The 25,051-nt window shown below is 36.9% G+C and overlaps 2 protein-coding genes across 2 annotated transcripts; one reads left to right on the top strand and one right to left on the bottom strand.

Annotated features, from left to right (window-relative positions):
- Window positions 1-2,004: 2,004 nt before the first annotated feature.
- LOC107797752 (transmembrane emp24 domain-containing protein p24delta3-like) lies at window positions 2,005-11,553 on the top strand. Its single transcript, XM_016620677.2, has 4 exons — window positions 2,005-2,330; window positions 10,037-10,249; window positions 10,386-10,462; window positions 11,115-11,553. Exons 1-4 carry the CDS (start codon window positions 2,112-2,114, stop codon window positions 11,257-11,259), a joined length of 654 nt encoding a protein of 217 aa, XP_016476163.1. The 5' UTR covers window positions 2,005-2,111; the 3' UTR covers window positions 11,260-11,553.
- Window positions 11,554-12,133: 580 nt separating this feature from the next.
- On the bottom strand, window positions 12,134-23,905 carry LOC107797753 (uncharacterized). Its single transcript, XM_016620678.2, has 4 exons — window positions 23,590-23,905; window positions 23,432-23,521; window positions 12,507-12,605; window positions 12,134-12,377 (listed from the first exon to the last, which is right to left on the bottom strand). Exons 1-4 carry the CDS (start codon window positions 23,833-23,835, stop codon window positions 12,300-12,302), a joined length of 513 nt encoding a protein of 170 aa, XP_016476164.1. The 5' UTR covers window positions 23,836-23,905; the 3' UTR covers window positions 12,134-12,299.
- Window positions 23,906-25,051: the final 1,146 nt, after the last annotated feature.

The following is a 25,051-nucleotide window of genomic DNA, read 5'->3' as shown; positions in this document are numbered from 1 at the left end:
TCCAATGTGGAAGTGGGAGATGATTAATATGGATTTTGTAGTTGGGTTACTGTTCACTCCGCGCAAGTTTGACTCAATTTGGGTTATTGTGGACCGACTCACGAAGTCAACACACTTCTTGCCAGTTAAATCTACCAACACAGCGGAACAGTATGCTCAATTGTATATCAAGGAAATAGTCAGGCTTCATGTCACTCCAGTTTCCATCATTTTCGATCGAGGGGACTCTGTTCACAGCTAAATTTTGGAAGAAATTTCAGCAAGGTTTGCGTACACAGATAAATCTTAGCACAACCTTCCATCTACAGACCGACGGACAAGTAGAGCGGACAATTCGGATGCTTGAGGACATGTTGCATGCGTGTGTCCTTGATTTCAAAGGTAGATGCGATGATCATTTGCCACTTATAGAGTTTGCTTATAACAACAGCTTCCATTCTAGTATTCAGATGACACCATTTGAGGCATTATATGGGAGGAGGTGTAGATCTCCTATTGGGTGGTTTGAAGTTGGAGAAGCTGAATTGATAGGACCAGACCTCGTACATCAGGCCATGGATAAAGTTAAGATCATTAAGGAGTGATTAAAGACTGCCTAGAGCCGTCAAAAATCCTATTCGGATGTTTGTCGGAGAGACTTAGAATTAAAGGAAGATAATTGGGTATTCTTGAAGGTTTCCCCCATGAAGGGTATTATGCGATTTGGAAAGAAAGGGAAATTGAGTCTGAGGTATGTCGGGTCGTACAGAATCATTTAGAGGATTGGTCAGGTACCGTACAAGCTTGAGCTACCAGCTGAGATGTCATTAGTGCACCTGGTATTTCATGTGTCCATGTTGAAGAAGGTAGTGTGAGGTAATAGTTGGGCCACAATGGATTCCAATGGCGTTTCTTGACCCTCATTCGAGGACGAATGATCCTAAGTGGGGAAGAATGTAAGGCCCCATCAAAAAAAAATCCTAATGATTTGAGATTTTAAAGTACGACTTCGGGGTTAAACACGTCATTTCTTCAAGCATAAGTGGTATCATATATGGAGGTGTACGAAAATAAAAGCACAGTCGTGCTGATAACATGTTAAGAAATTAAGCCCAAAGTAATAATATGAAACTAGAAAATAGACAAGAGATGTAGAGAGGAAGAGAGAACATTCTTATTTCTCCAGTGTTGTTCAAGTGTATGTGTCAACATGATTCTCAATTACTCTATTTAAAGGGTTACATTGAGGAACATCAAAGGATGTTATGAACATGGTATTAATTATTGAGATCATGGACGAAGATCATGAAGGAGGATATGGAATGTGAGAGTTACAATCATAATGATAAGTAGTGGGAGGTTAATTACACAATGGAGAAGAATAGTGAGAGTAACTTTTTTATATGTTATAGACATCCACTACCATATTAGAATATTTTATAACAATGTAATAATTATTTAACATATACACAAGGAGTGAAACAAAGCAACTGGTTTTGAATGAACCTATACCTTACATTTTACATCTGCCCCTGCCTTTCGAATGAACCTACAACTTACATTCTAACTTCAGGCTTACTCAAGAAAGTGCCATGCCTAAAAACACTTATAAAATCTTTTCTGTACATTGGACTGAGACATGGATTGAACTAAGACTAACATTAGCTAATTAGGCACCGAAATTGGACAACACCTCTTGTACCTGAATGTTAAAACTTGCCCTAGCCTATAAAACTGTTGAATACATCTGTTTTCGAATATTTTGACTTTTTACATACAAAGTCAACTTACAATTTGAGACAATAATTATTAATTGAATGGAAAAAAAAAATCCAAGTAACCTTCACGTCCTAACTGGAAAGTCTCCCCCTAAAAGATGCATTCCTATTGGACACCGTGGAAGAAATCGCGTGGCGCCAATCTAGTACAACTACCCTTCAATACCCACGCGCACTTTATCACACACCGCCGACGTCCAAAGTAGCGCGTACATTACACGCTCACCAACGTATAGAATCTGAGCTACACCAAAACTCACATATAGCATTTCAAAAGTCTTCTCTCCCTCTGAAAATAAGAACAAATCTGAAATCTGAAAATCTCATCTCAGATTCCATTAGCAGAAACAAAATATGGAGTTGACTGAATTTGTGGTGTTACTGTTGTTGACGACTACGGCGGTGCTGGCGGTGGCGCCCACTGCAGAGGCGATATGGATGGAAGTGCCGAGCTCGGGGACTAAGTGTGTATCTGAGGAAATCCATTCAAACGTCGTCGTTTTGGCTGATTACAATGTAATCGGCGACGAAGAGCACGCGCAAGCTAATGTTGTCCCCACCATCTCCGTCAAGGTAAAGCACCGCAGAATTTATCATCAGTTCTCTAATTTTAACTGATTTATGCTAAGAAGATTTTGACGTAGAGACATTTCTGATACTATGATGTATATAGTAGCTGTAGGATGTAATTTGGATCCAATTGAGCAACTTTAACTGTGCTAGTTGGATTTAAAATCTCTTAATTTGAGTTTCCTGCAGCTACTTATTAAACTAGGATAGAAAATGCTAGTATCACATATTGAGCTTTGATTGCAAAAGACTAAGCACACGTTGGACTTTCAAATCTCGTAATTTTGATCTTCCATGTCAACTTGATACAGTTAATCTAAGATTATAGAAGAAATAAAATGTTGTTAAATTTCACATTGGGAGCTATTTTTCTGTTCAAGCTATAGAAACATCAAGAAGAGTTTGACCGCAAAAAAGTCAATCTGTATCACATAAATTGGAATAGACGAATAGATATTAAACCACATCAATAAAGTAACGAAATTAGCGAGGTCTCATCTTCTAAGATAGACACTAACAAAGTAAGTTTATCCTTCGACTCTCCAATGCTTTGTTTAGTATTTATTATTGGCGAGAGCTTGTTGTGTTTTTAAACTATAGAGCATTGTGTGGTGTCATTTTAGAGCATGGCCTTATGCATTCTATAGATCCTTATGGGTGGAAGGCACTTGGTTCTCTCATGGTCTATGTTGTTCAGATCCTTCAAAAATGCCGCCCTGGTGTGTGTTGGATCCTCCTGTAATTTTTGAGATCCGAGCAACATAGCTCATGGTTGGGTGAAATCATATACTAAGTTGTACTATTTCCTCAACTACGTATTATCGTGAAGACTTAGTCAAGTTTATTCTAGAAAAAAAGATCATCAGTATTTTCGCTTAGTATGATCGCTTACTCCGATTGCCTTATCTAAAGACAAGGTTGCAAGTTGGTTTCCTTGGGGAAGATCATGCTTGTATGTTTTGAAATTCTGAAAAACCTCTATTACTTTTCTTGCATTATAGCTCTACTTTTAGCAGCCTCACCTATCCAACACCCCTTCAGTCAAATAGTCCTGTACCTAGTGGCTAGTGCCTCTTTAAGCATAAATGCTTTCTCGTCAATCCTAAATCAAATCATCCGACATTTTTCATGGATTCAATAATAGAACTAAAGAAAGATTTGCCTTCAAAAGGAGATGTTAAGAATTTGAGGAGCTAGTCAGAAAGAGAGGGATGGATTGCTTTGTGATTAACACTAGAGATCTATTACAAAATGAAAAATCACAGCTACTGTTTCATTGCTGAGCTACCTATGAGGCTTGGAATAAAATAATCAAGTGGTCCAGTGCCTTAATTGATATTCTTTTGCTGAACTTCATACTGTTCACATGGTAATGGGCTTGTCAACCGATGGTGTGATAGATGCTTAGATGTATTTAGTAGTGTATAATGATGTCTGTATGACTTATATTCTTGTATCACAAAATGATCCTTGTATTCAAACTGTTTTTTAAATTTATCCATTTCTTATATGTCCAATTTATGTAAACTCTTTTTATTTTGATAATTCCATAATTTCACACATTGCTCCAATAGTAATAATTCTCCATACAATTTTCACAAATTTCTGGAGCTTAAAGTCATTTAGCTAGTCAAATGTAAATCTTAATGTGAACTTTTAACAGTCATTTAGCTATTCAAGCCACCAAACAGTCTTTTTAATAGCAGTTTCTTCCACCACTAATCTATACAATAACGACGTGAAATTATTTTCTTTATTTCCATGTAGCCAAAGAGTGTTACATACAATAGGATGGAGGGATCTTTTTTTTTTTTGGTGTCATGATGGTGATTAATAGCTGATATGTAAATTTTTATGCATATGAATGAACTTCAATGCATTCTACTGACATACAAACATATATAATTGTAGTATGGATACTAAAAAGTTACATGTCCAACTGTCACGACCCAAAATTCTAACCATGGGACTGTGATGGCGCCTAACAGACATTAGTTAAAGAATTTATCAACTTAACAATTTCGAAAGCAAAATATTAATAATTTAACACTGAAATACTCTGAATACATATAATAAATCCATGAGTAACACTGTCTGTACTAATCCCAGAAATCCGGAGTCACAAGTACATGAGCGACTAGAATACTACAAATATAGTCTGAAATGAAATACAATTGTTCGAAACAAGATAAACAGTAAAACAAGATAATGAAGAGGACCATAGGGACTCCGAACACCATGCAGCTGTACCTCAAGTCTCCGGGATAGATCTGGTCCGAGCAATCTCCTCTATTCGCTGCCAGGACCAACACTGGGATCCACACAAGAAGTGCAAAAGTGTAGTATGAGTACAACCGATCCTCTATACTTCGTAAGTGACGAGCCTAACCTCGACAAAGTTGTGATGAGGCTATGACAAGTCACTCACTATAAACTTGTTCGAATAATAAATAAACAACAAAAATATAGAGGAAACAGATACACTTCCAAGAATGGGACCCGAAGATCAACCTAACAGAGGGCCCCAGAATAACATCATCCGGTAACATCATATCTCAATCCAGAAAATAGAATGTCACAGCTACAAACAGTTAGAACACATCATTTTTGTTGCAGCTCGCAACCCGATCCCTATACTCTTTCAATATGTATTGCGGCATGCAACTCGATCCCAATATCATATCAATATCTGTTGTGGCGTGCAACCTGATCCCATTATCATATCATTTCTATTCTGTTGCGGCATGCAACCCGTTCCCAATATCGTTTCATTATCATAACAGCTTAATACAACAAATCCGTAATCTCAGCATAAAAAGGAAACCCAAGCGTATAAATCACCAATGAACTACGAGTACAAACAGAGAACAACCAACAACTCAAATTCATAAAGTAGCCTCACATCGTAAGCTAACACGAACCTCGACAAGTCATTAACGCAAGAATAGCCAAGGGCTCACACAGTCGGATATACTTAATAAAGTGCAACAAGTAAGGTAAAGGCAATAAAGGCAAGTAAGGCATGAAATAGTGAAGGTGTTCAATAAATGTAGGCGAGAGCAGATATTGACCAAGGAATAAATAAACAGGAACAAGTAACAATTAAATGACAGGTAACAAGTAAAGCATAAATAACAAGTAATGACATGTAGCAATCAAGGCATGTAACGAGACATACCATGCAATAAATGATGACATAAAGGTAAATAGCCCACCCCGCATGCTTTAGCCCATGACAGCACATATACACTCGTCACCTTGCCTATACACCATTCCCACATATAATTCACGTAGCAAAGAGAACAAATAAGTCCTAATTCTATCAAGTCAAAGTTAAACACGATACTTACCTCCTTCCGGAATTGAATCAATAATCAACCACGGCTTTTCCTTTACAATAATCCTCCAAGCCAACCGAATCTAGCCAAATATAGCTCAAACAATGCAAAACAAGCTTTAAAAACTACCCACAAATGAAAAAAGTTCAATTTTGATCATATATGGAAAAGTCAACAAAAGTCAACCATGGGCTTGCTTGGTCGAAATCCGACATTCGGACAAAATCTCGATTACCCATTCACCCCCGAGCCCGGTTATATAATTTGTTTCAAAATCCGACATCAATTTGAGGTCTAAATCTCAATTTTATAAAATTCCTAAGTTCTACCCAAAACCCTTAATTTCTACCTTAAAGTTCATAGATTTGATGAAGAATTCATGGAAAAGTAATGGGAATTGATGGAAAATGAATTAGAGTTGCTTACCAATGAATTTAGGAAGAAAAAACTCTCAAGAAATTGCCTCAACGGAGTCTAGGGTTGAGAAATGATGTAAAATGAGTTAAGTCCCGATTTTTCCAACTTTTAACCAGCTGCAGATGTCGCAATTGCGAACTGATGTCCGCAAATGCGAACTGATGTCCGCAAATGCGAACAACTGATCGTAAATGCGATCGATGTCACATACATGCGTAAGTCGCAAATGCGACATAATCTTCGCATTTGCGAATAGCCCCCCCCCCCCCCTCATTGCAAATGCGAGTAGTGCTTTGCAAATGCAAAGTTGTTCTTACTATGCACTGTGTCGCAAATGCGACACTAAGATCGCAAATGCGATCACAACTCAGTTCGCAAAAGTGAACTTTACTTCACAATGCGAAGTTCCAGCCCCCAGCCCATATTCGCATTTGCGATGCCAGGCTCGCAATTGCGATCACGTCTTCGCAATTACGAGACCTGCAAGTTTACACCAATAACAACTATGCATCAGTTGTTCCAAATCAGTCCCCAATGCACCCGAAACTCATCCGAGCCCCGCGGGCTCCAATCCAAACATGCACACAAGTGTAATAACATCATATAAACTTGCTTGCTCACTCAAATCATCAAAACAACATCAAATATCAAGAATCAATCATCAAAGCTCAAGGATTTCAAGTTTAAAACCAAATTTTACAATCTTTCACATAACGCGCAGTAACGCCCTCGGGTCACTCAAGATCCCAGTTGAACATGCGTAAAAGTCCAAAAACATCATACAGACCTACCGTAATTATTAAAATACCGATTCGAGGTCCTTTACCAAAAAACGTTGGTTAACTCTAGCCTCCTTTTAAGTCAAAAATCACGTTTGCTTCAAAATTCCAGTTAAAAGCTTTCCGAATATTGACACGCACCACATACGCAAGTCATAAATCATAAAATGAAGCTATGAGAGGTCTCAGAATACAGAAATAAAGGCTTGTACATAAAACGACCTATCGGGTCGTCACACCAACATGTTAAAAACTGAACAGCATGCATGTGTATGACTTTAAGATTGTGTATGCATGTGTCTAAGATATAATCTAATTAAATGCATACAGAAACATGTCTATGCCGTGCACATCAACCCTAGCTGGTGTATGTGTTGTGTGAAGTTAGTGCTTAACACTCCTTCTATCCCATAATGATTGTCTTAGTTTTTATACTTTTTCTCAGAGATTAAGAGAAATTAGTTTGAATGAGTTAATGTACTTGAGTTTCAATGGATTTATTCAGATTATAGTTGGTAGCTGCAAAAAGAGTGTTAAATCTATATCAAGTTTAAAATTATACAAATACTCCCTCTTGTCCCATTTTATGTGACACTATTACTATTTGGGGAGTCTAATACTCCATCCATTTCAATTAGATGATATAGATTGGTTTGGCACAAAGTTTAAGAAAAAAAAGAAGACTTGTGAAACATGTAGTCGCTTTATGGGGCCATGATATTTGTGTGACTATAAAAGCTTCTCATTAAGGGTAAATTGGGTAAAATGAAAAGTTTGTAGTTAATTTTTTTTTAAATATGTGTCATTCTTTTTGGAACAGATTAATAAAGAAAGTGTGTCATTTAAATTGAAACGGAGAGAGCAGTTTTTTATTTGTCTACTATTTTATAGACAGATTTCAATATTTTGAATTATTGACTGTTGATTCTTATAGTACTTTTATGCAGTTTTTAAATTTATATATTTTATTTCAAAAAACTTGAAAAATCTATGTCCGAATTTACATCGAAAATTAGGGGCTTTGACCATTGTACTTTGAACCTCATAACATAAAATGGGATGGAGGTAGTATTATTTGTTTTATGTTAATTAGAATTATAGCAGATTTTAGAATTCTGCCTAGAAGGAAAATTTCCACCTTCTTTTGGGATATTGACTAACAGTTTGTTTGGATGGTTGTTCCCCATTGTATCGTATTGTATTGTTATCCCAAAATAATGTTTGTTTTGATTGTTTCATTAAAATTGGTTGTATTGTATTGTTAAATCCATTGTTCCGGAACAATGAAAAGTCCCTCTTTTTTTAAACAATCGATTTGGTGTGGTGTCCACAATTCTATTTTATCCTTTAGCTTTTTTTGCTATTTTAACTCCAAATCTCCAACCTATAACCTACTTTATTTTTTTCCAGAACTCTGCCGCCAACGTTAAAGGTGTTTTGCCGCCTTCTGTTTTATTTTTTCTCCTAATTTGCTTTTAACTCAATTCTAATTAGTTGTGCTCCTTTGTTTTGCCTTCTTCTGTCTCACTCCTTTGTTCTGTTTTCTTAAGGTGGTTTTGCCTTCTTCTGTTTTGTTCTTTAAAATTATTTTTATGCATATTTTTTTGATAAATTTAATATTTAAACAATTGAGGGTATTTTAGTAAACGTATCATTTACAGTACAGTACGATACAGTCAAACCAAACAACAAAATATTATTTATCAATAACAAACAATACAATCTATCCAAACATTGTATTCATAAAACGATACGATATAATACGATACAATACAATACATTATAAAACGATGGGGAACAATGATCCAAACAGAGTATAAGCGGGGAATGATATCAGACAAAATCGTACGTCTGGAGTCATATATGCAATGTTAACTGCTGATAAAAAGCCTCAAGATGCATCCACTGGTGAAAAGGTTTTGTTATTTCGAGAAGAAAATGATTTAAGCTATAGCCCCTTGACAAATGTTTATAAAATGCATGCTTGAGGAATGGTGACATTGCACACAATGTGCCGAAGAGTGTCAAATGTGTATCAAGCAAGAAAGAGAGTTTTGGACTTGGTCAGATTATGTCAAACATGAATCTCGCAGTGACTATCATTTTATAGTATTCCTCCATTGATGAAGGAAAATTAACCCGAAGACAGCGGCCATGACCTTTGTCCTTGTTGGATCCTTGTGTTCCTCATAAGCAGGATGAAAGCAGAATGGACACTTTTGGCAACACCTAACTTCTCAGATTTTTATGTTCTCAGAGACACAGCATACAAAAGATTGAAATTTTGAGATTCAATTAACCAGTGAAAAGGCGAGCGTCTGAAATTTGAGTAGTGTACCAACTTTTGGACGAGTTGTTCTCTTTAGGTTCTTAGTCATCTGCTAGTACTTCGATTTCAATTGTAGAAACCTATTGACCATGCATCATATAAGCTTTTAGTCAAGAAAAATAGACCGGAGACGACCAATCTGGAGTCCAATGACAAATAGAATTCAACACATTAGTTTTTTTTCTTCTTTTTGATAGGTGATGAACACTGATTTTTAACCACTTAATTCATTGTAATTGGAATTCTGTAATTGGCTTCACGTGTTTCATAGAGTAATTGGATTCTAGAGCTGTGAAAAGGAGGATCAAAGAGCCCCTAGCCTGAGCTAGTAATGAACATGATTTCCTTATTGTGCTAAGGTGACAGCTTTAAGACATACGCTTTTTGTCTTCTCAAAGATTATAAATTTACATTATAGTGAATAATTTGTGTTGCATCTCTCATTAAGTGATACATTATTTCTATGTACAATATGTATAGACAAATTATCTCATCTTCGTTGAGGTCAATCTTGGGATGAAATGTTTCATGCTAACATTATAGCTCAACACTGATATATTTGAAAATATATTAGAGCTATACTACTGATTAAATCAGATCTCTTATCCAAAATCAGGGGTGGGGGTCTTTGATGCGGTTTAGGTGTTATGGCACTTCAAAATTTCATGTAAAAGTGCTCCATGTTGCATAAATCATTGTCTCGAATGACGGAGCCAGATGAGCTACATAAGTTGTTGAAATGGATCCAAAATTCAGATTAGCCTTGAGAAAAGTAATTTTGTTTTGCACTTATTTCCACTTATGGTGCAGTTTTCATGAGCTAGATCATTGCAACATTCTTTTTAGGTCACATCACCATTTGGAAACAATCTTTACCATAAAGAGAATGTCACTCATGGTCAATTTGCCTTCACAACCACTGAGGCTGGTAACTACTTGGCATGCTTCTGGATGGACAACCGTGCCCCTGGGGCTAAAGGAGTGACTATTGGTGTTGACTGGAAGACAGGAATCAGTGCAAAGGATTGGGAGTCTGTTGCAAGGAAGGAAAAGATAGAAGTAAGTTCACAAGTATATAATTGCCATCCACACTAACTCCCTCCATCGTCAGACTGGAAGGGACTAGTTATTGTGTATGCTCCTCTTTTTTAATTACTCATGTTTTATTCTTTCATCATATGTTTTTCCCTTGTAGGGTATCGAACTTGAGTTGGTGAAACTTGAAGGGATAGTGCAAGCCATTCAGGAAAATTTAGAATACCTGAAGCATAGGTAACTAACTTTCTCAAATGTGCTCCAGACCCCAGATTATATATGTTTGCTGTTTGCTTTCATTGCTGTTGGAACTCCTTTAACTTTTTTTGTCGTATACCTTTCCCTCTTGCGTTATAATCCATTCATGCGTGTATGTACCAATGCTGGTTTCTGAAGCCTCAAGTCTTTCATTTCATAAACTTATGACTAATATTTCCAGGAGTCTGCATATTAATAGTGATGAGAAGCAGGTTTTCTCGTGCAGTATCCAAAAGACAACAAAGGAAATCTATAGTGGAGAGCCTTTAGGATAGTGGATAACTTATAATTATGTACTCAACTTTGCAACTCTCTGATACTTTACTTAATTCAGAGAGCAACAAGTAATGACTGACCGTTTTAAAAATGTCAAGGGTAACTGATGTAGTGAACATAGTTGCTGCTGACTTTGTTCTTTGTAGTGAGCATAGTTGCTGTTGTCCTCATAGTATTGATTTATGAAGACCTAATAGGGAAGTGTATTATAAATCATCAGTTCTCAGACAAAATAAGTTATGGTAAAGCTAATTGATTTTTTTTTTCAATCACCCTTGGTGCAACCGATGCTTCTATCCTTCTTTTGGCTACGACCTCACAAGTAACATGGTTTTTTCTTGTATCTCACGCGCAGGGAAGCAGAAATGAGGGAAGATAATGAGGAAACAAATGCTAGAGTGGCATGGTTAAGCATAATGTCCCTTAGTATATGCTTAGCAGTTGCAGCTCTGCAACTATGCTATCTGAAGTCCTACTTTCGCAAGAAAAAGCTCATTTAGATTTGACAAATTTTTTCTATCACACGATAATGTAGCTTATAGAATAGATCAACCACAACTTTTCATCTTATCTGCCATAAGATCTAAAATTCTTTCTTCTCTTTACTTGTATTCATTTGTCGCTTCTGCAATGGACTATTTTGATCCACGGTGAACCAAAAGAACGGAGATCATATCTTCTGTAAGTGAAACTACTAGTGCCCTATGTTCAGGGAACAAGTGCAATCCAAATGTACGTCATTCTTCTACTTTTAGTTGAGCTAATACTAATAAATATTATTAATTGAGACCGCACCAGGGATTCCAGTTACAAATGAGTCTCTATTACAAAACTTAGGATGTTAACCATATCTATTAAGGCATCTTAAATTGTTTTAAGTTACACCAATAAACAAGTTCTGTTACACTTTGGTACTTCAACATATGACTAGGCTCAGTTGCGCAAAGTCATTTGTGTCTTCCTACCAGCCACCTAACGTAAGCTTTTGGGAAATTTAAATTGCTTAGATTCTGCCAAAGATTGTACATTTTGCCACATCATTTACAGGGTATAACATCCTTTTACTCATATTTATGTGCGGGTGAATTTTCAGTAAAGGACTCCAGAGTTAATGCAACATTTGGAAATATCTTCCTTTTATAAGCTTCAGAGTTTTCAGTAAATCAGCTAATCAGCTCATCTGTTTCCCCGAACTTGGCCGACAAACTATGGATCCTATCTCGTGCAATATTTGTTCTGCCAAATTGAATTTCACAAGAGAAGTCGTTGCAATGTCACCTTCCATTTAAATTGCAATTTCTCGCAGATGCAGGATTAGCAATGGTTAGATCATTTCAGCCTTGTGCCAAGAATGGAGCTACAACAACTAGCATATTTAGTACCAGACAAATTTATTAACGGTAAAATATATAAATATCAAGTATTACTCATTTGTATTCTCATATTCTATGGCATATCACACAGGTAAACTGTATATATCATCCATAGTATCACCCTTGCGATATGAGCATAAACTGGCTTCAAAATTCTTGTTGAGAGCTCATTCAGTAAATGCGGCTGCAATCTTCTTGTGGACAGCCTCAACACCAAGACGAGGAGATAATCTAGGAAGTACCTCCTGCGCAATATATGCAATGATGAGAATTAATATCACATCTTGTAATTTTCCACATGAAACAAACCAAAGGTTCACAGGGTAGACGATATATAGCCTAGGGACAGCTTCAATTCTCTATGGAGAACTTACAGTTCGTACAAGACTTGTTACAACTCTCCTATTCAAGGTTTTCCATAGTCTTTTTCCTTTTCCGTATCTAGCCTTACTAGACACAGCAAGCCTTGACCACTGGAACCAAATACACAAAAGACAAATCACCAGTATAATGAAATTCCAACATACCTTAACACACCCTTAACAATCAGAAGGGAAATATATGGCAAATAATGCATGATGCATCATCCAACAAATGTCTCAGGTTTTACAGCTTCATTATAACTACAATAATTCTAATATAAGAAACAATCCCTTACCGTTATGATTCTATTAGTCAACACAAGAAACCTCCATAGAATAGCCATGATAAAAATAATGGTAGAACCACAGTTATCAATATGGGGATAAAGCAAGACGGTTCCAGCAAGTAGATATAAGTTATTCCAATATTCTATGCTCATTTATATATGAAAATTAATCCATCAATTATGCCTCAATCCGATACTATTTGGGGCATGATTCCTCTATATCCATTCTACTCCCATTCATTCAATACTAAATAATTTTGTTTTTTAAAGCAAATTACGATTTTTTAATAACCGAGAAATTCTATTTATCTTAGACTTATCTCTACGCCAACTTACAAGTCTCTAATAAGAGTCCTAAAAGGCACTGGATTTCACAAGTGTAACAACAAAACTATGCATCAACCTCCACTAGTTGGGATATCATATTTTTGACTTGATTCCAACAGAAATAGATCTCTTGAGACAACTATCATCCATATGATTTAAATTTATCTTGTCCTCTGTTAGATCCTTTGATCATCACAATGCTGCATCTATTGACAGGTGCATTTGGAAAAAAAGGTGCCAATACTAAATAATCTCAAGCAACCTCATCATGCTTTTTTCTTACAGGTAAAGAAAAAGACACGTAGCCCCCCCCCCCCTCCCCCCAAAAAAAAAAAAAACACATCATATTGGCATCTTCATTCATTGTTATCCTTGAGATCTGTAACATCCACAACATGTTTTTTTTAATTATATCAGGAAAGGGAAAGAGGATGCTACATTATTGATGGGGTTTGAACCCTCCTCCTCACTGTGGAAGGCGGGGAGCTCTCAACCCCCACACCATGATTGTCACCAAGATAACCATGTCCTTCATTGCCATGAAAGCCATGAAAGCTCCGCAATCCCTACATTGGTGGCAAAATCATCCATCGAGCAATTAAAAATAATTGCATTAAAATATAATATATATATATATATATATATATATATATATATATATATATATAATTGCACAAGTTTATCTGGAGTTTGGTCCTAGCCTCGTCACTACCTCGCCGAGGTTAGGCCAGGCACTCTATTGTTCAACACCTCATAAGCATTGTTTCCTCTATTATTGGATAGTGATGCAGCACCACCAACAACATAAAACCCAGTGAGTTTCCACAAGTGGAGTATGGGGAGAGTAAGATGTACATAGCCTTACCCCTACCCTGGAAGGACAGAGAGACTATTTTCGATAGATCCTCAGCTAAAGAAAGGATGAAAAGAAGTAATGACAACAAGTAGTAACAACACAAGATAAAAAGAAGACCGAAGCCAAGATAGCAGTTAAACGCTAGGTAGTAATACTAGTCTAAGAATAAAAATATCCTATTAACACTAATGCTATCGAACTGAGGAAGACAAAGGGAAACGTTTGACTACCTACTAACCTTTTACTCTAATCCTCGACCTCCACACCCTCCTATCAAAGGTCATATTCTCAATAAGCTCCAGTTGCGCCATGTCCCGCCTAATCTCCTATCCCGAGACTAGTCTTATGAACGATGTTCGCAAATGAAGGATGAGTTTGCTTTGCTAGTTGAAGGAAATGCGCAATTCTTAGTTGGAAGGTTATAAATAATCCCAATTTCAATGAGTTGTCAAAGATACTTTTTGACCGAAAGATAATATTTCTCATTTTTTTGTATCACAACTATATTCTAAAAGTATGTATATTTTTTGGTATATGCCTATTGCAGATACATTCTTGTTATATCTTCACAAATTTATATGTTTATTTTATGTACTTACCGTTATATGTGCAGTATAATTGTGTTATGTTATATTATCCAATTATATTACTTATCAGTTAACTAAAGAATATATTATTCCTGTTTTATATTAATGTACATTTTTTAATGTAGTTAAAGTTAAGGAATATTTTCCCAACTCTATTTGAAATAAAGGTTAGATATTATTGATATTGAGGATGGGATGGACAAGAATGCAGCAAATGGAGCTGCTGCTGCAATTAGGGTTGTTCAAAATCGAAACCGTTAATCGAACCGAACCGATGGCTTATTGGTATCGGATTATCGGGGTAAGGGATGGTGAACAGATTGAGATTTTATAATTAACGGCTTAACGGTTGGGAGCGGATTACACAATTTTCTTATTGGGTAAACTGTTAACCCGTTAAGAATTTTTATATTTACACTTTTACCCCTATGTATATAAAGTACTATTGAAACTCCTATGTATTTACACTTTGTTTGACCAAAACAGGCTTGATGCCGATTTCTATCTGCCATAGGTACTTAATGCATTACGTATTAGATGGAAAAGTTGCCAAGACTAGTATCAGTCGGACTTCTTCCCTCACAGAACAAATGGAAGAGGAATTCAAAGGAAAGGTTGACGGGGTTGAAGTATGATGATCCTTTCTCGGACAATTTTTTGTCATGCAACTTAGCAAGTGTGGTTGGTGGCCATTATATGTTCTAATACCTTTTGTTAGATGAAGTACATGCATTGATTGGTATGGCGGGGCTCTGTCCCGACCTTTATAATATTATGTACTCTTAGAGGCTTGTACACAGATGGCATGCATACGGATACTTGTATGACCTTGTCGGCCTATGTTTTGAGTGTACAAATGATCATGTTGGCCTTATAGGCCCGTATGTAACGTAAGTAAGTTTCTATATCAGGTTGGGTCGTTCTATGTCAAGTATTCTCTCATGTTTATTCTACTTATCTCACGACAGCCTCTCCGGCTCATTTACCTATGATAGTATGATACGAAAGATACGTTACGTAGGTACTCGGTTGAGTAAGGTACCAGGTGCCTGTCACGGCCCATCGGTTTGGGTCGTGAAGAAGTAGGAGGATGATTGATAAGTTTTGTGGAATTGATCAGTGATTATAATGTAGTGCAATGAACTGGAAGTACTTGACTGGATTGTCTGATTTTATGTCCTTTTTTAAAGTCTGCTTTTCTGGAAGAACGAATGTCCTTTTTTGTCTTGTGAAGAACGAATGTTTAATTGATTACTGAACTTGGTTAATATGTGTATGAGTAGTCTTGAAGACTCTTCAATCCAAAAATACCGTTTGGTTAGATCCTAGATGGTATTAAAAATTTGATATTGATTTGAAATTGTTTGGTATTGATTGAATGATTATTCAAAAAAAATTACTTGGTTTAGCCGATAAGCCGCTCGATAACCGCCCGATAATTGTTAATCTGATACCAATCTGCCCGTTGTCTTATTGGATGGCTAGCGGATTATTACATTTATAATCCGATAACCTTTAAGCGTAAATTATCCACCTGATCTGCCTAATAAACACCCCTAGCTGCAATTCAATTAAGTGATGACAACTTTACTTTCCATCCTCCTGTGCATATCAAAATCTTGACCCACCTGAGAAAAGTATTCACTAGAGAGATGAGATCAAACACCTATCCAACGCACAACTAGTTAAAGTAAGAGTTTCAAATGGTATGGTCACTTAATTGTTTTAATATTTAGAGTAGTATATCAACATTTTTTTAAAATTTTATTGTTTATGTCAATAGCTTAAAAAGGAAGTTCAATTGCTCAAGGAGTACATGATGGAATCAATTCCATTATAATTAAATCTATTGAAGCACTTTCCAAGAATCAAGGAGGAAATGACGCTTCAGAGGTGTTGAGTACAATAAGGCTCCTTCTACTTCTCAATGCTTTTACCTATATTGTATGTTTTTTGCATTTGTTTACATATTTGATTTTAATGCTAATCTTTTTAAAAACTTTGTGAATAGCCTAATGGAGGATTCAGCCACCAAGACAAGGATGGTGATGGTGACAATGCCAATGAGGAGGCTTCCGGTTCTAATTTATCTCTAAGATTCTGCCGTTTGGGAATAAGGGCAATTTTAGCCTATTTTGCTAACAGCGATGGCATATTTGACCTCCACATTATGAAGGGAAAATCCATACGATTTTGCATAACTCGCGAGCAAATATGACATTTTCCCTATTTACTATTGGCATAAAAATCTCATATAAACTAAAAGAATTCCTAGAAAGCACAAGACCTAAAGTAAATGTACCAACATTACTAAAATATATTCTCAACTAACTGGTGTTGCCGATATAGATCTTTTTCTTCCACTATGCTCTATCTTTCGCTAAGTTTGTATGGATGCTATGAAATTGTATGTCTTTCGTGATAACTTCCTTCCATATGATTTTTGGTCTACCTCGTCTTCTTTTTAATACCTTCACTCACCATAGTCTCATACCTATGAACAAATGCACCTGGAGGCCAATGCAGAACATGACTAAACCATCTCAAGCAACCATTAATTGCACCTTCTGACAAATGTGATCATTTTTAATCTTGTATAACTACACATCCATTTTAGTATCCGCATCTCTGTGATACTCATCTTGTGGATGTGTTGGACTTTAACGGCCCAACATTTACTCCCGTGTAACATTGTTGGTCTTATAACTGTTCTATCAAACTAACCTTCCATTTTGGTAGGCATCCTTTTATCACAAAACACCGTGATAGCACTTTTCCATTTCAACCATCCGATTTTGATTCTACGCATAACATCTTCATCTACCATTTTATTCTCCTGGAACAACGAGCCTGTCTATTTGAATTGTTTGCATTTAAGTATTACAATTCCTTGTAATCTCACCTCAACTTTACTCTTCTATGCTGAGCAAACTTGTAGTGCATATATTTAGTGTTACTTGTCCTAAAACTCTTAGGGGTCGTTTGGTAGGATGCATTAGAGAAAATAATGCATGCATTAGCTTTTGGTATTACTAATCTCTTGTTTGGTAACCTATGTATTACTAAAGCAAGTATTAGTTATACAACTTATTTGGTATTGTCCTATGTATAACTAATACATAGCAATACCAAGGCTATTAATGCATGCATTAGCCCGGTTAAAGACAAAATTGCCCTTAAAGTCCCTTAAAGCTAAAGAATATGGAGGGCATTTTTGTAAACAACTAATTTTCTTAAAAATTATGCAATGCATTTTAATTTTTAATACACCACATCAAACAGTGGATAAGAAATAATCTCTGGATAACTAATGCTTGCATTACTAACCCATGCATTACTAATCTCAGCTTTACTAATACACCTTATTCATCACTATTCTTATACACCCTACCAAACGACCCCTTACTCTCCATATTGCTTATCCATAGTTCAAGCTTTTGGTTGACACCCTTGGTGGTTTTGTATAAGCAAATAGCACACACCATTGGACCTCATCTTGTTCTGTATTGATTAGCTCAACCATAACTAGGTTAAACAAGTATAGGCTCAATGCCGACCGTTGTAAACCAATGATTATGGGAAGCTCCTTTGTATCTCCTACTAGTATACTTGCTCTATTGATGACTCCTTCATGCATGTTATGTTATGGCCTTTATATATATTTACTAGTATCATAACTTCTCTTTATTTCTGATTTCGAGGGAGCTTAGGTCCATGAGTTACAAAAATACTTGGTCAAAACATTCATATCACTATATTAAGAACATGCACACACACTTAATGCAGAAACATAGCTTATATTGTAGCTTATAAAAAGATAATGAAGTGGAATATGGAGATACTTGTGGAGTCACTCCAACAAATGATACAAACCATTGCTTAAATGCAAATGCATTTGTCTTTGTTCTTTAAAGACGAAAAAAATTTAGATACCAAACAAAATACAAGCCACAAGAATACAAGAGATGCTTTACACAAAATTGATTTCAATCTTCTACGTTGTTTAGTGAATGTAAAGACAAATTTACTTCCCCTATTTCAGATCTCTATTAATGCTAGTAAGTCCAATTTCATGGTATCCCCAATTCTTCTATCAAAACGCATTCCTTTTTCCCTCTGATAAATGGTTGAACTACACAACTCCATGCAAGTTGCAACAAGAGCACCAGAGATAGCATTGATGTGATATTAATGGATTAATACCAGACACACAGAGGACTGAATACAAATGTTATGGAAGCTATACAATAGGAAGTAACTTAACAATGTGAAAGGCAAGTTTAGAGAATGCTTTAGGACTAACAACATTACATGGGAGTAAACATTAGACCTCAAAGGCCTAATGTATTCACATGAGTATTGTAGAATAATGTCGTTTGAGATGGTTAACCATATCTTATGTGGATCTCCAAATGCTCCGAAGTCTAACCCATAGTTGTGACCCTATGAGGATGGAAGGAGATAAAAGAACACAAGGTAGACATAACATCATATGGGCCAGTTATTTCAAAAGACGCACAATCTCTTAGAATCAATGCAGACTTAACTAAGAAATAGAACACATTAGCGAAATCTTTATTGGTGATACCACTTAGTTGGGTTAAAATGTTAGGTTTTTGTTTTTACAACTTAGTTGGGTTAAAATGCTACGTTTTTGTTGTTACACTTACATTGCATTCAATGTTTGCTAGGAGTCATTAGGTCTGACTAGAGACTTTTAAGTTAGTATGTACAGCTAGTTCTAGAAAAATCCCACTTTATCTCAAAGAAAAATCATTTAATACTGGAGTGAAATGGGCTTGAATAGAGCTCAATGGATACAGAGGAATCATACTATCGATCCCGTCACTCAGCATCAGTATTAAAACCACATGTGTAGATCTTGTCACAAGGCGATTCGCTATGAAGTCTGTGTTAAACAAGTCCTCTCCCATGATTCTATTTCGTGAGCGACCTATTCTGATACAATAGTAAAGCTCGTCAAAAGGGACTTGTAACCTTAGGACTCGTTACATAGAGTCCCAGACCTCTTGTTTTTGGTATAAATCCTTCTCCTCCTTTTGATTCAGTCTCTTTAAATATGAGACCCTTATTACAAGGCTATTAAGGAAAACTAGGAATCTACAAACACAGGAAATCTAGTAAAATTGAACTACTGCCTATTTTAATGCCCACAAAAGCCTGCCGGTTACATTAGATCTGCTTATCCTCTCTAACATTGATATCTTCCTCAACTTGAGGCACCGCCTTGCGTAAACCTTATCCACGAATGAATCTGTCACAATCTGCTACAAAGTTATTTTTCTGCCTATAATAATGTCAAAGGAAGCAAACATTTTGGTAGGATTTTGGGACTGGAGTTCTCTAAAACCAACTTTTGCTTGCAGTGTGCTTGAGTCAGGTATATCTTTGGAAGATCGACTGATACGTGATCTAAACCAAGCAGTCTTTCTAGGACTTCCAATGCCATCTTTTACAGATTTTTCCAGCTGGCTTTAAGTATCAGATGTATTCCGAGAGGAACAGTGTAACGTTTCAGCCAACTTACCAAACAGGGTTCAGTGATTTATATAATGATTACGCATTATCCATAGTTAACCAAGTGGCAAGTTAGGATTTGGGAAGTGAATAGTAATGGTCAGAACCTGTCTGAAGAGTGAAGATAAAGGAGGGCAAGGACAGTTTGGGCCAAATTTGCTATGTTTAGGGCTATGATGATATTTACTATAAGGATCTTGAAATACGGGGTTGAGTGGTCATTGTACTTCCAAACCCCATGAACCTTGTCGTCCTTTTGCGCTTTACAACAACAACAATAATCCAGTGGAATCCCACAAGGAGTTTGGGAGGGTAATGTATACGCAGACCTTATCCCCACTCTGGGGGTAGAGAGGCTGTTTCCAAAAAACCCTCGGCTCAAGAGGAAGAATACAAACATGCAAATATCAACAAGAAGCCAGGAAAATGCAACCAATAATGTATGGACCTGAAAAACAGGTGGAAGAAAGCAATAGCAACAACAAAAGCAATAGTCAAGCAGTAACAACGACAAGGTACTAGAAAACCTAGGCGGAAGATAGCACTTAAAACCACCCTAACACTAGCCATCTAAGAAACAATGACAGGTACTAGCCGGCTAGCCCTAACAAACCCAAAACAGTACAGAAAAATACACTACGACCTATTACCCTTCCTCTCTAATCTTCGACCTCCAAACCCTCCTATCAAAGGTCATGTCCTCGGTAAGCTGCAGTCGCGCCATGTCCTGCCTGATCACTTCTCCCCAATACTTCTTAGATCGCCCTCTACCTCTTCTCCTACCTGCCAATGCCAACCATTCACACCTTCTCACTAGAGCATCTGGACTTCTCCGTCTCACATGCCCGAACCACCTAAGCCTCGCTTCCCGCATCTTATCCTCCATGGGCGCCACACCCACTTTCTCCTGAATATCCTCATTGCTAATCTTATCCAACCTAGTATTCCCGCACATCCATCGCAACATCTTCATTTCTGCTACGTTCATTTTTTGGACATGGGAGTTCTTCATTAGCCTGCATTAGCCCTATACAATATTGACGGTCTAACCACCGCCTTGTAGAACTGATCTTTAAGTTTTGGTGGCACCTGCTTATCACCCAGGACGCTGGATGCTAACCTCCATTCATCCACCCCGCCCCTATACGGTGTGTGACATCCTCGTCAATCTCCTCGTTCCCTTGGATAACTGACTCAAGATACTTGAAACTTCTTCTCTTAGGGATGACTTGCGAACCAAGTCTCACATCTATCCGCTCCCCTCGTCTCGTCGTTGAACTTGCACTCTAAGTAGTTTGTCCTAATTCTGCTCAACTTGAAACCTTTAGACTCTAAGGTTTGTCTCCAAACCTCTAACTTTTCGTTGACACCACCTCGCGTCTCATCAATCGGCACTATATCGTCAGCGAATAACATACACAAGGCACCTCCCCTTGAATATGTTGCGTCAGTGTATCCATCGCCAAAGCAAATAAGAACGGGCTGAGCGCAGATCCTTGGTGTAACCCCATCCCTACCGAAAAATGTTCCGAGTGGCCTCCCACTGTCCTCACCCGAGTCTTAGCTCCATCATACATGTCCTTAATCACTCTAATGTAAGCGACAGGAACACCTCTATCCTCCAAGCATCTCCAAAGGACCTCCTTAGGACCATGTTGTACGCTTTCTCTAGGTCAATAAACATCATATGCAGATCCCTCTCCCTATACCTGTACTGTTCTACCAACCTCCTAACTAGATGGATGACTTTCGTAGTCGAACGTCCCGGCATGAAACCGAATTGGTTCTCGGGAATAGACACAGTCTTCCTCACCCTCGCTTCCACCACCCTCTCCCAAACCTTCATAGTATGACTAAGCAATTTGATGCCCTATAATTGTTAAAATTTTGGATATCACCTTTGTTCTTGTACAACGTAACCATCCTATTCCACCGCCACTCCTCGCGCATCTTCTTCGTCCTAAAAATAACATTAAACAGCCCAATCAGCCATTCCAAGCCAGCCCTACCCGCGAACCACCAGAATTCAAGCATCCCTACCCGCGAACCTCCAGAATTCAACTGGGATCTCGTCTGGCCCGATCGCTCTGCCCCTGCTCATCTTACGCACAACCCTCGCGACCTCTTCGAAACTAAAGCGCCTACAATACCTAAAATCACGACGACTCTCGCAGTGCTCCAAATCGTCCAACACAATATCCCTATCCCCCTTTTGCACTTTTCGCTTTTAAAAATTACTGCTCCTTCAGCAGCATCAAGTGTTCAAGTTAAAATCTAAAACTGATGCCAGCCAATACCAACAAGTGCTTCAATCATCTCATCTACTAATAACAATATTTCATAAAGGTTTTGGCCTCGCACAGTTTCCTTTATAGATAGCAAAAAAAGTACCTTAAGGATCAAAACATCGTATTTGAACAAAGTTTTTTGGCAATGCCACGGCAGTATGTAGAAAGTAGAGCAGAACTTATTCCTTAACTTTTTAATAGTTTAAATTTCAACCTAACTTGCTACAGAAACCATGTAACTTCTAAATTATTTGATGTTACCAGCAGTATATGTACTTAAGGATTTACAAATAAACAGAAATGCGTACGCTTATTTGAGTGGTAGTTCACAAGTATAAGAAGGTATGTATTACATGCAAGATAACTAATTTTGAACAGTATTATTTTTTGTGTGAGATTGATTGGTTCCAAGGAGTAGAAAGAAAGGGAAGAAAAAAAAGTGTTTGTAATCCCTTTCCTTCACCATTTTTCCTTTTTCTTTTTGGTCCTAACTAATAGACTCTCAAGTTTGTTAGGGAAATAACATGAAAATTAGTACAATATGTGATGGAATCAGCCACTGACGCTTGTGTCACAGTAAGCTGCCTATATTACACTGCCTTGGGTTGTGGTCCTTCCTTGAACCATGTGTGAACGTGGAATATTTCGTAAACCGGGCTGCCTTTTTTTGTTGTTGTGATAACCGTGGTGTCCAGCCTGCCCTTTTTAATAGTTGCGGTCAAAGGTTATCAATATTGTCACACTCAAAACAGTATCACAAGTTGTGGCTGAGCCACATAGCTCAAAGGTTGACACCCCTTCACCGGAAAATTACACTGTTTAAATAGGTAAAAATTATTTTCTGTCTATATAATATGTATCGACTTCCCTTGACTTATTCTTGTATTTAAATATTTAAATTTTGACACCCTCTTAATAAAGATCCTGGCTGTCCACTGCTGATCACAAGTAGCATACAACAATGAAATGACAAGCAAGAACTACGACAGTTATTTAACAATAGAAGTTCCATATAAAGATGCAGAAAAGCAATAGTAGTAAGAGCATATCAAACCTCAGTGCCATCAGGACGCACTCTAGCCAACACAGGTATTTCATATTGGTAAGCCTTCTCCCACTCAGGATTGCTAGTTATATCTCTAACCTGCCCAAAACCCATTAAATTAAACTTCAAAAAGACAATGCTTAGAAATTCAAAAGGCTTAGTTGAACCTGTAATTGAACGTCATGGAGAGAATGGGAAGTGGAAAGAGAGAAAGCTGCATTGAGTTTTTCTTTGAGGCCATCACACAAACAGCAACCGGGCTTCGAATACAGTATTAGCTTTCTTGAATTTGAAGAAGAAGATGAAAAGGCCAAGGGGCTAAAGACCCATTTGGTTTTTTGGCAATTGAGGATTTTCGTACCAAGTGCTTGCGGTCTTACAGCAGTCAATCCAATTGCAAGTCCAGCTGCCATTGCGGCTTTGCTTCTCCTTTGTCTTCCTACCCCTAAGCCAAAATGTTGTGAATTTTGCGTCCTCTTTGCATTTTGCACCCTAAACTTTACTGACCTTTGCAATCAACCCCCGATCGTCTCCTTTTTTTGGCAATTTGGCACATAGTTTATGACGTAACTCAAAAGACCAAGTTCGCTTCTCCTAGATAACGTATTGTTAGGCGTAGTTTGGTACGAGGAATAAGGTGGAATTGACATAAATTTATACCTTCAATCAAATAATGTATAAATTTAATCCCAAACTTAATCAAGGGTATCTCATCTTATCCCATCAAATGTGAGTTTATTTTATCCGATCTCTCATGTGGTATAAATTAGTCCTCGGATTATAATCCCAAGATTATATTCCGGGATAATTTAGTCGGGGTACCAAACGACCCCTTTTGTATTTGGTTGAATTTTTTAATTAGAGATTAGTAATCCTGGAATTAATATATCCCACATTGAGGGTGAGATAATCATTAGGGAATTACTTAATTTTAAAATTGTCATAAATAGTATTGTATTTAAGGTGAATGTCTATCATTGAGAGAGATTTTAGAGGTTGTTACTTTGTAACTAATAATATGTTTGGCCAAGCTTTTTTCTTTTTTTTTTTGGCCAAAAGTGCTTTTCTTAGTTAAAAGTGTTTTTTGCCAAAATTAAGGTGTTTGCTTTTGGAGGAAAAAAAATTACTTTTGAGTTGAAGCAGAAGCAGTTTTGGAGAAGCAGAAAAAATAGTTTCTCTCTAAAAGCACTTTTTGAAATGCATTTTTGAAAAAAATACCCTTAGAAACACTTTTTAAATGCTTGGCCAAACATTAATTATTGCTCTAAAATACTTTTCAAATAAATTAGCCACATACAAACACCAAAAGTACTTTTTATGGAAAGCGCTTTTGAGAAAATGCTTTTCAAAATAAGCAGATTTTAGAAGCCTGGCCAAACATGCTATAAATCACTTTTCCCCTATAAATGAGGGGTTCTTTCCATTGTAATTTATCTCAAAATCAATAAGAATTCTCTCTCTTTTCTTTACAATCTTTTATTGTTATATCTCACGCTATCAGCACGAGACTCTACTGTCTCAAAAAGCTCTTTGAGAATACTAACGTATAATTTTTCTCCTCTTTTAACTATGAGTGATATTATGAAACGAATGTTCGTTGCCCTTAAAATTTTAGGCAAGAACGATATG

This window comes from Nicotiana tabacum, chromosome 16, assembly GCF_000715075.1.
Source record: "Nicotiana tabacum cultivar K326 chromosome 16, ASM71507v2, whole genome shotgun sequence".
In the NCBI taxonomy this organism is placed as follows: domain Eukaryota; kingdom Viridiplantae; phylum Streptophyta; class Magnoliopsida; order Solanales; family Solanaceae; genus Nicotiana; species Nicotiana tabacum.
The sequence above is the reverse complement of the archived record's forward strand: the minus strand, read 5'-3'. Positions and strand labels throughout refer to the sequence as shown.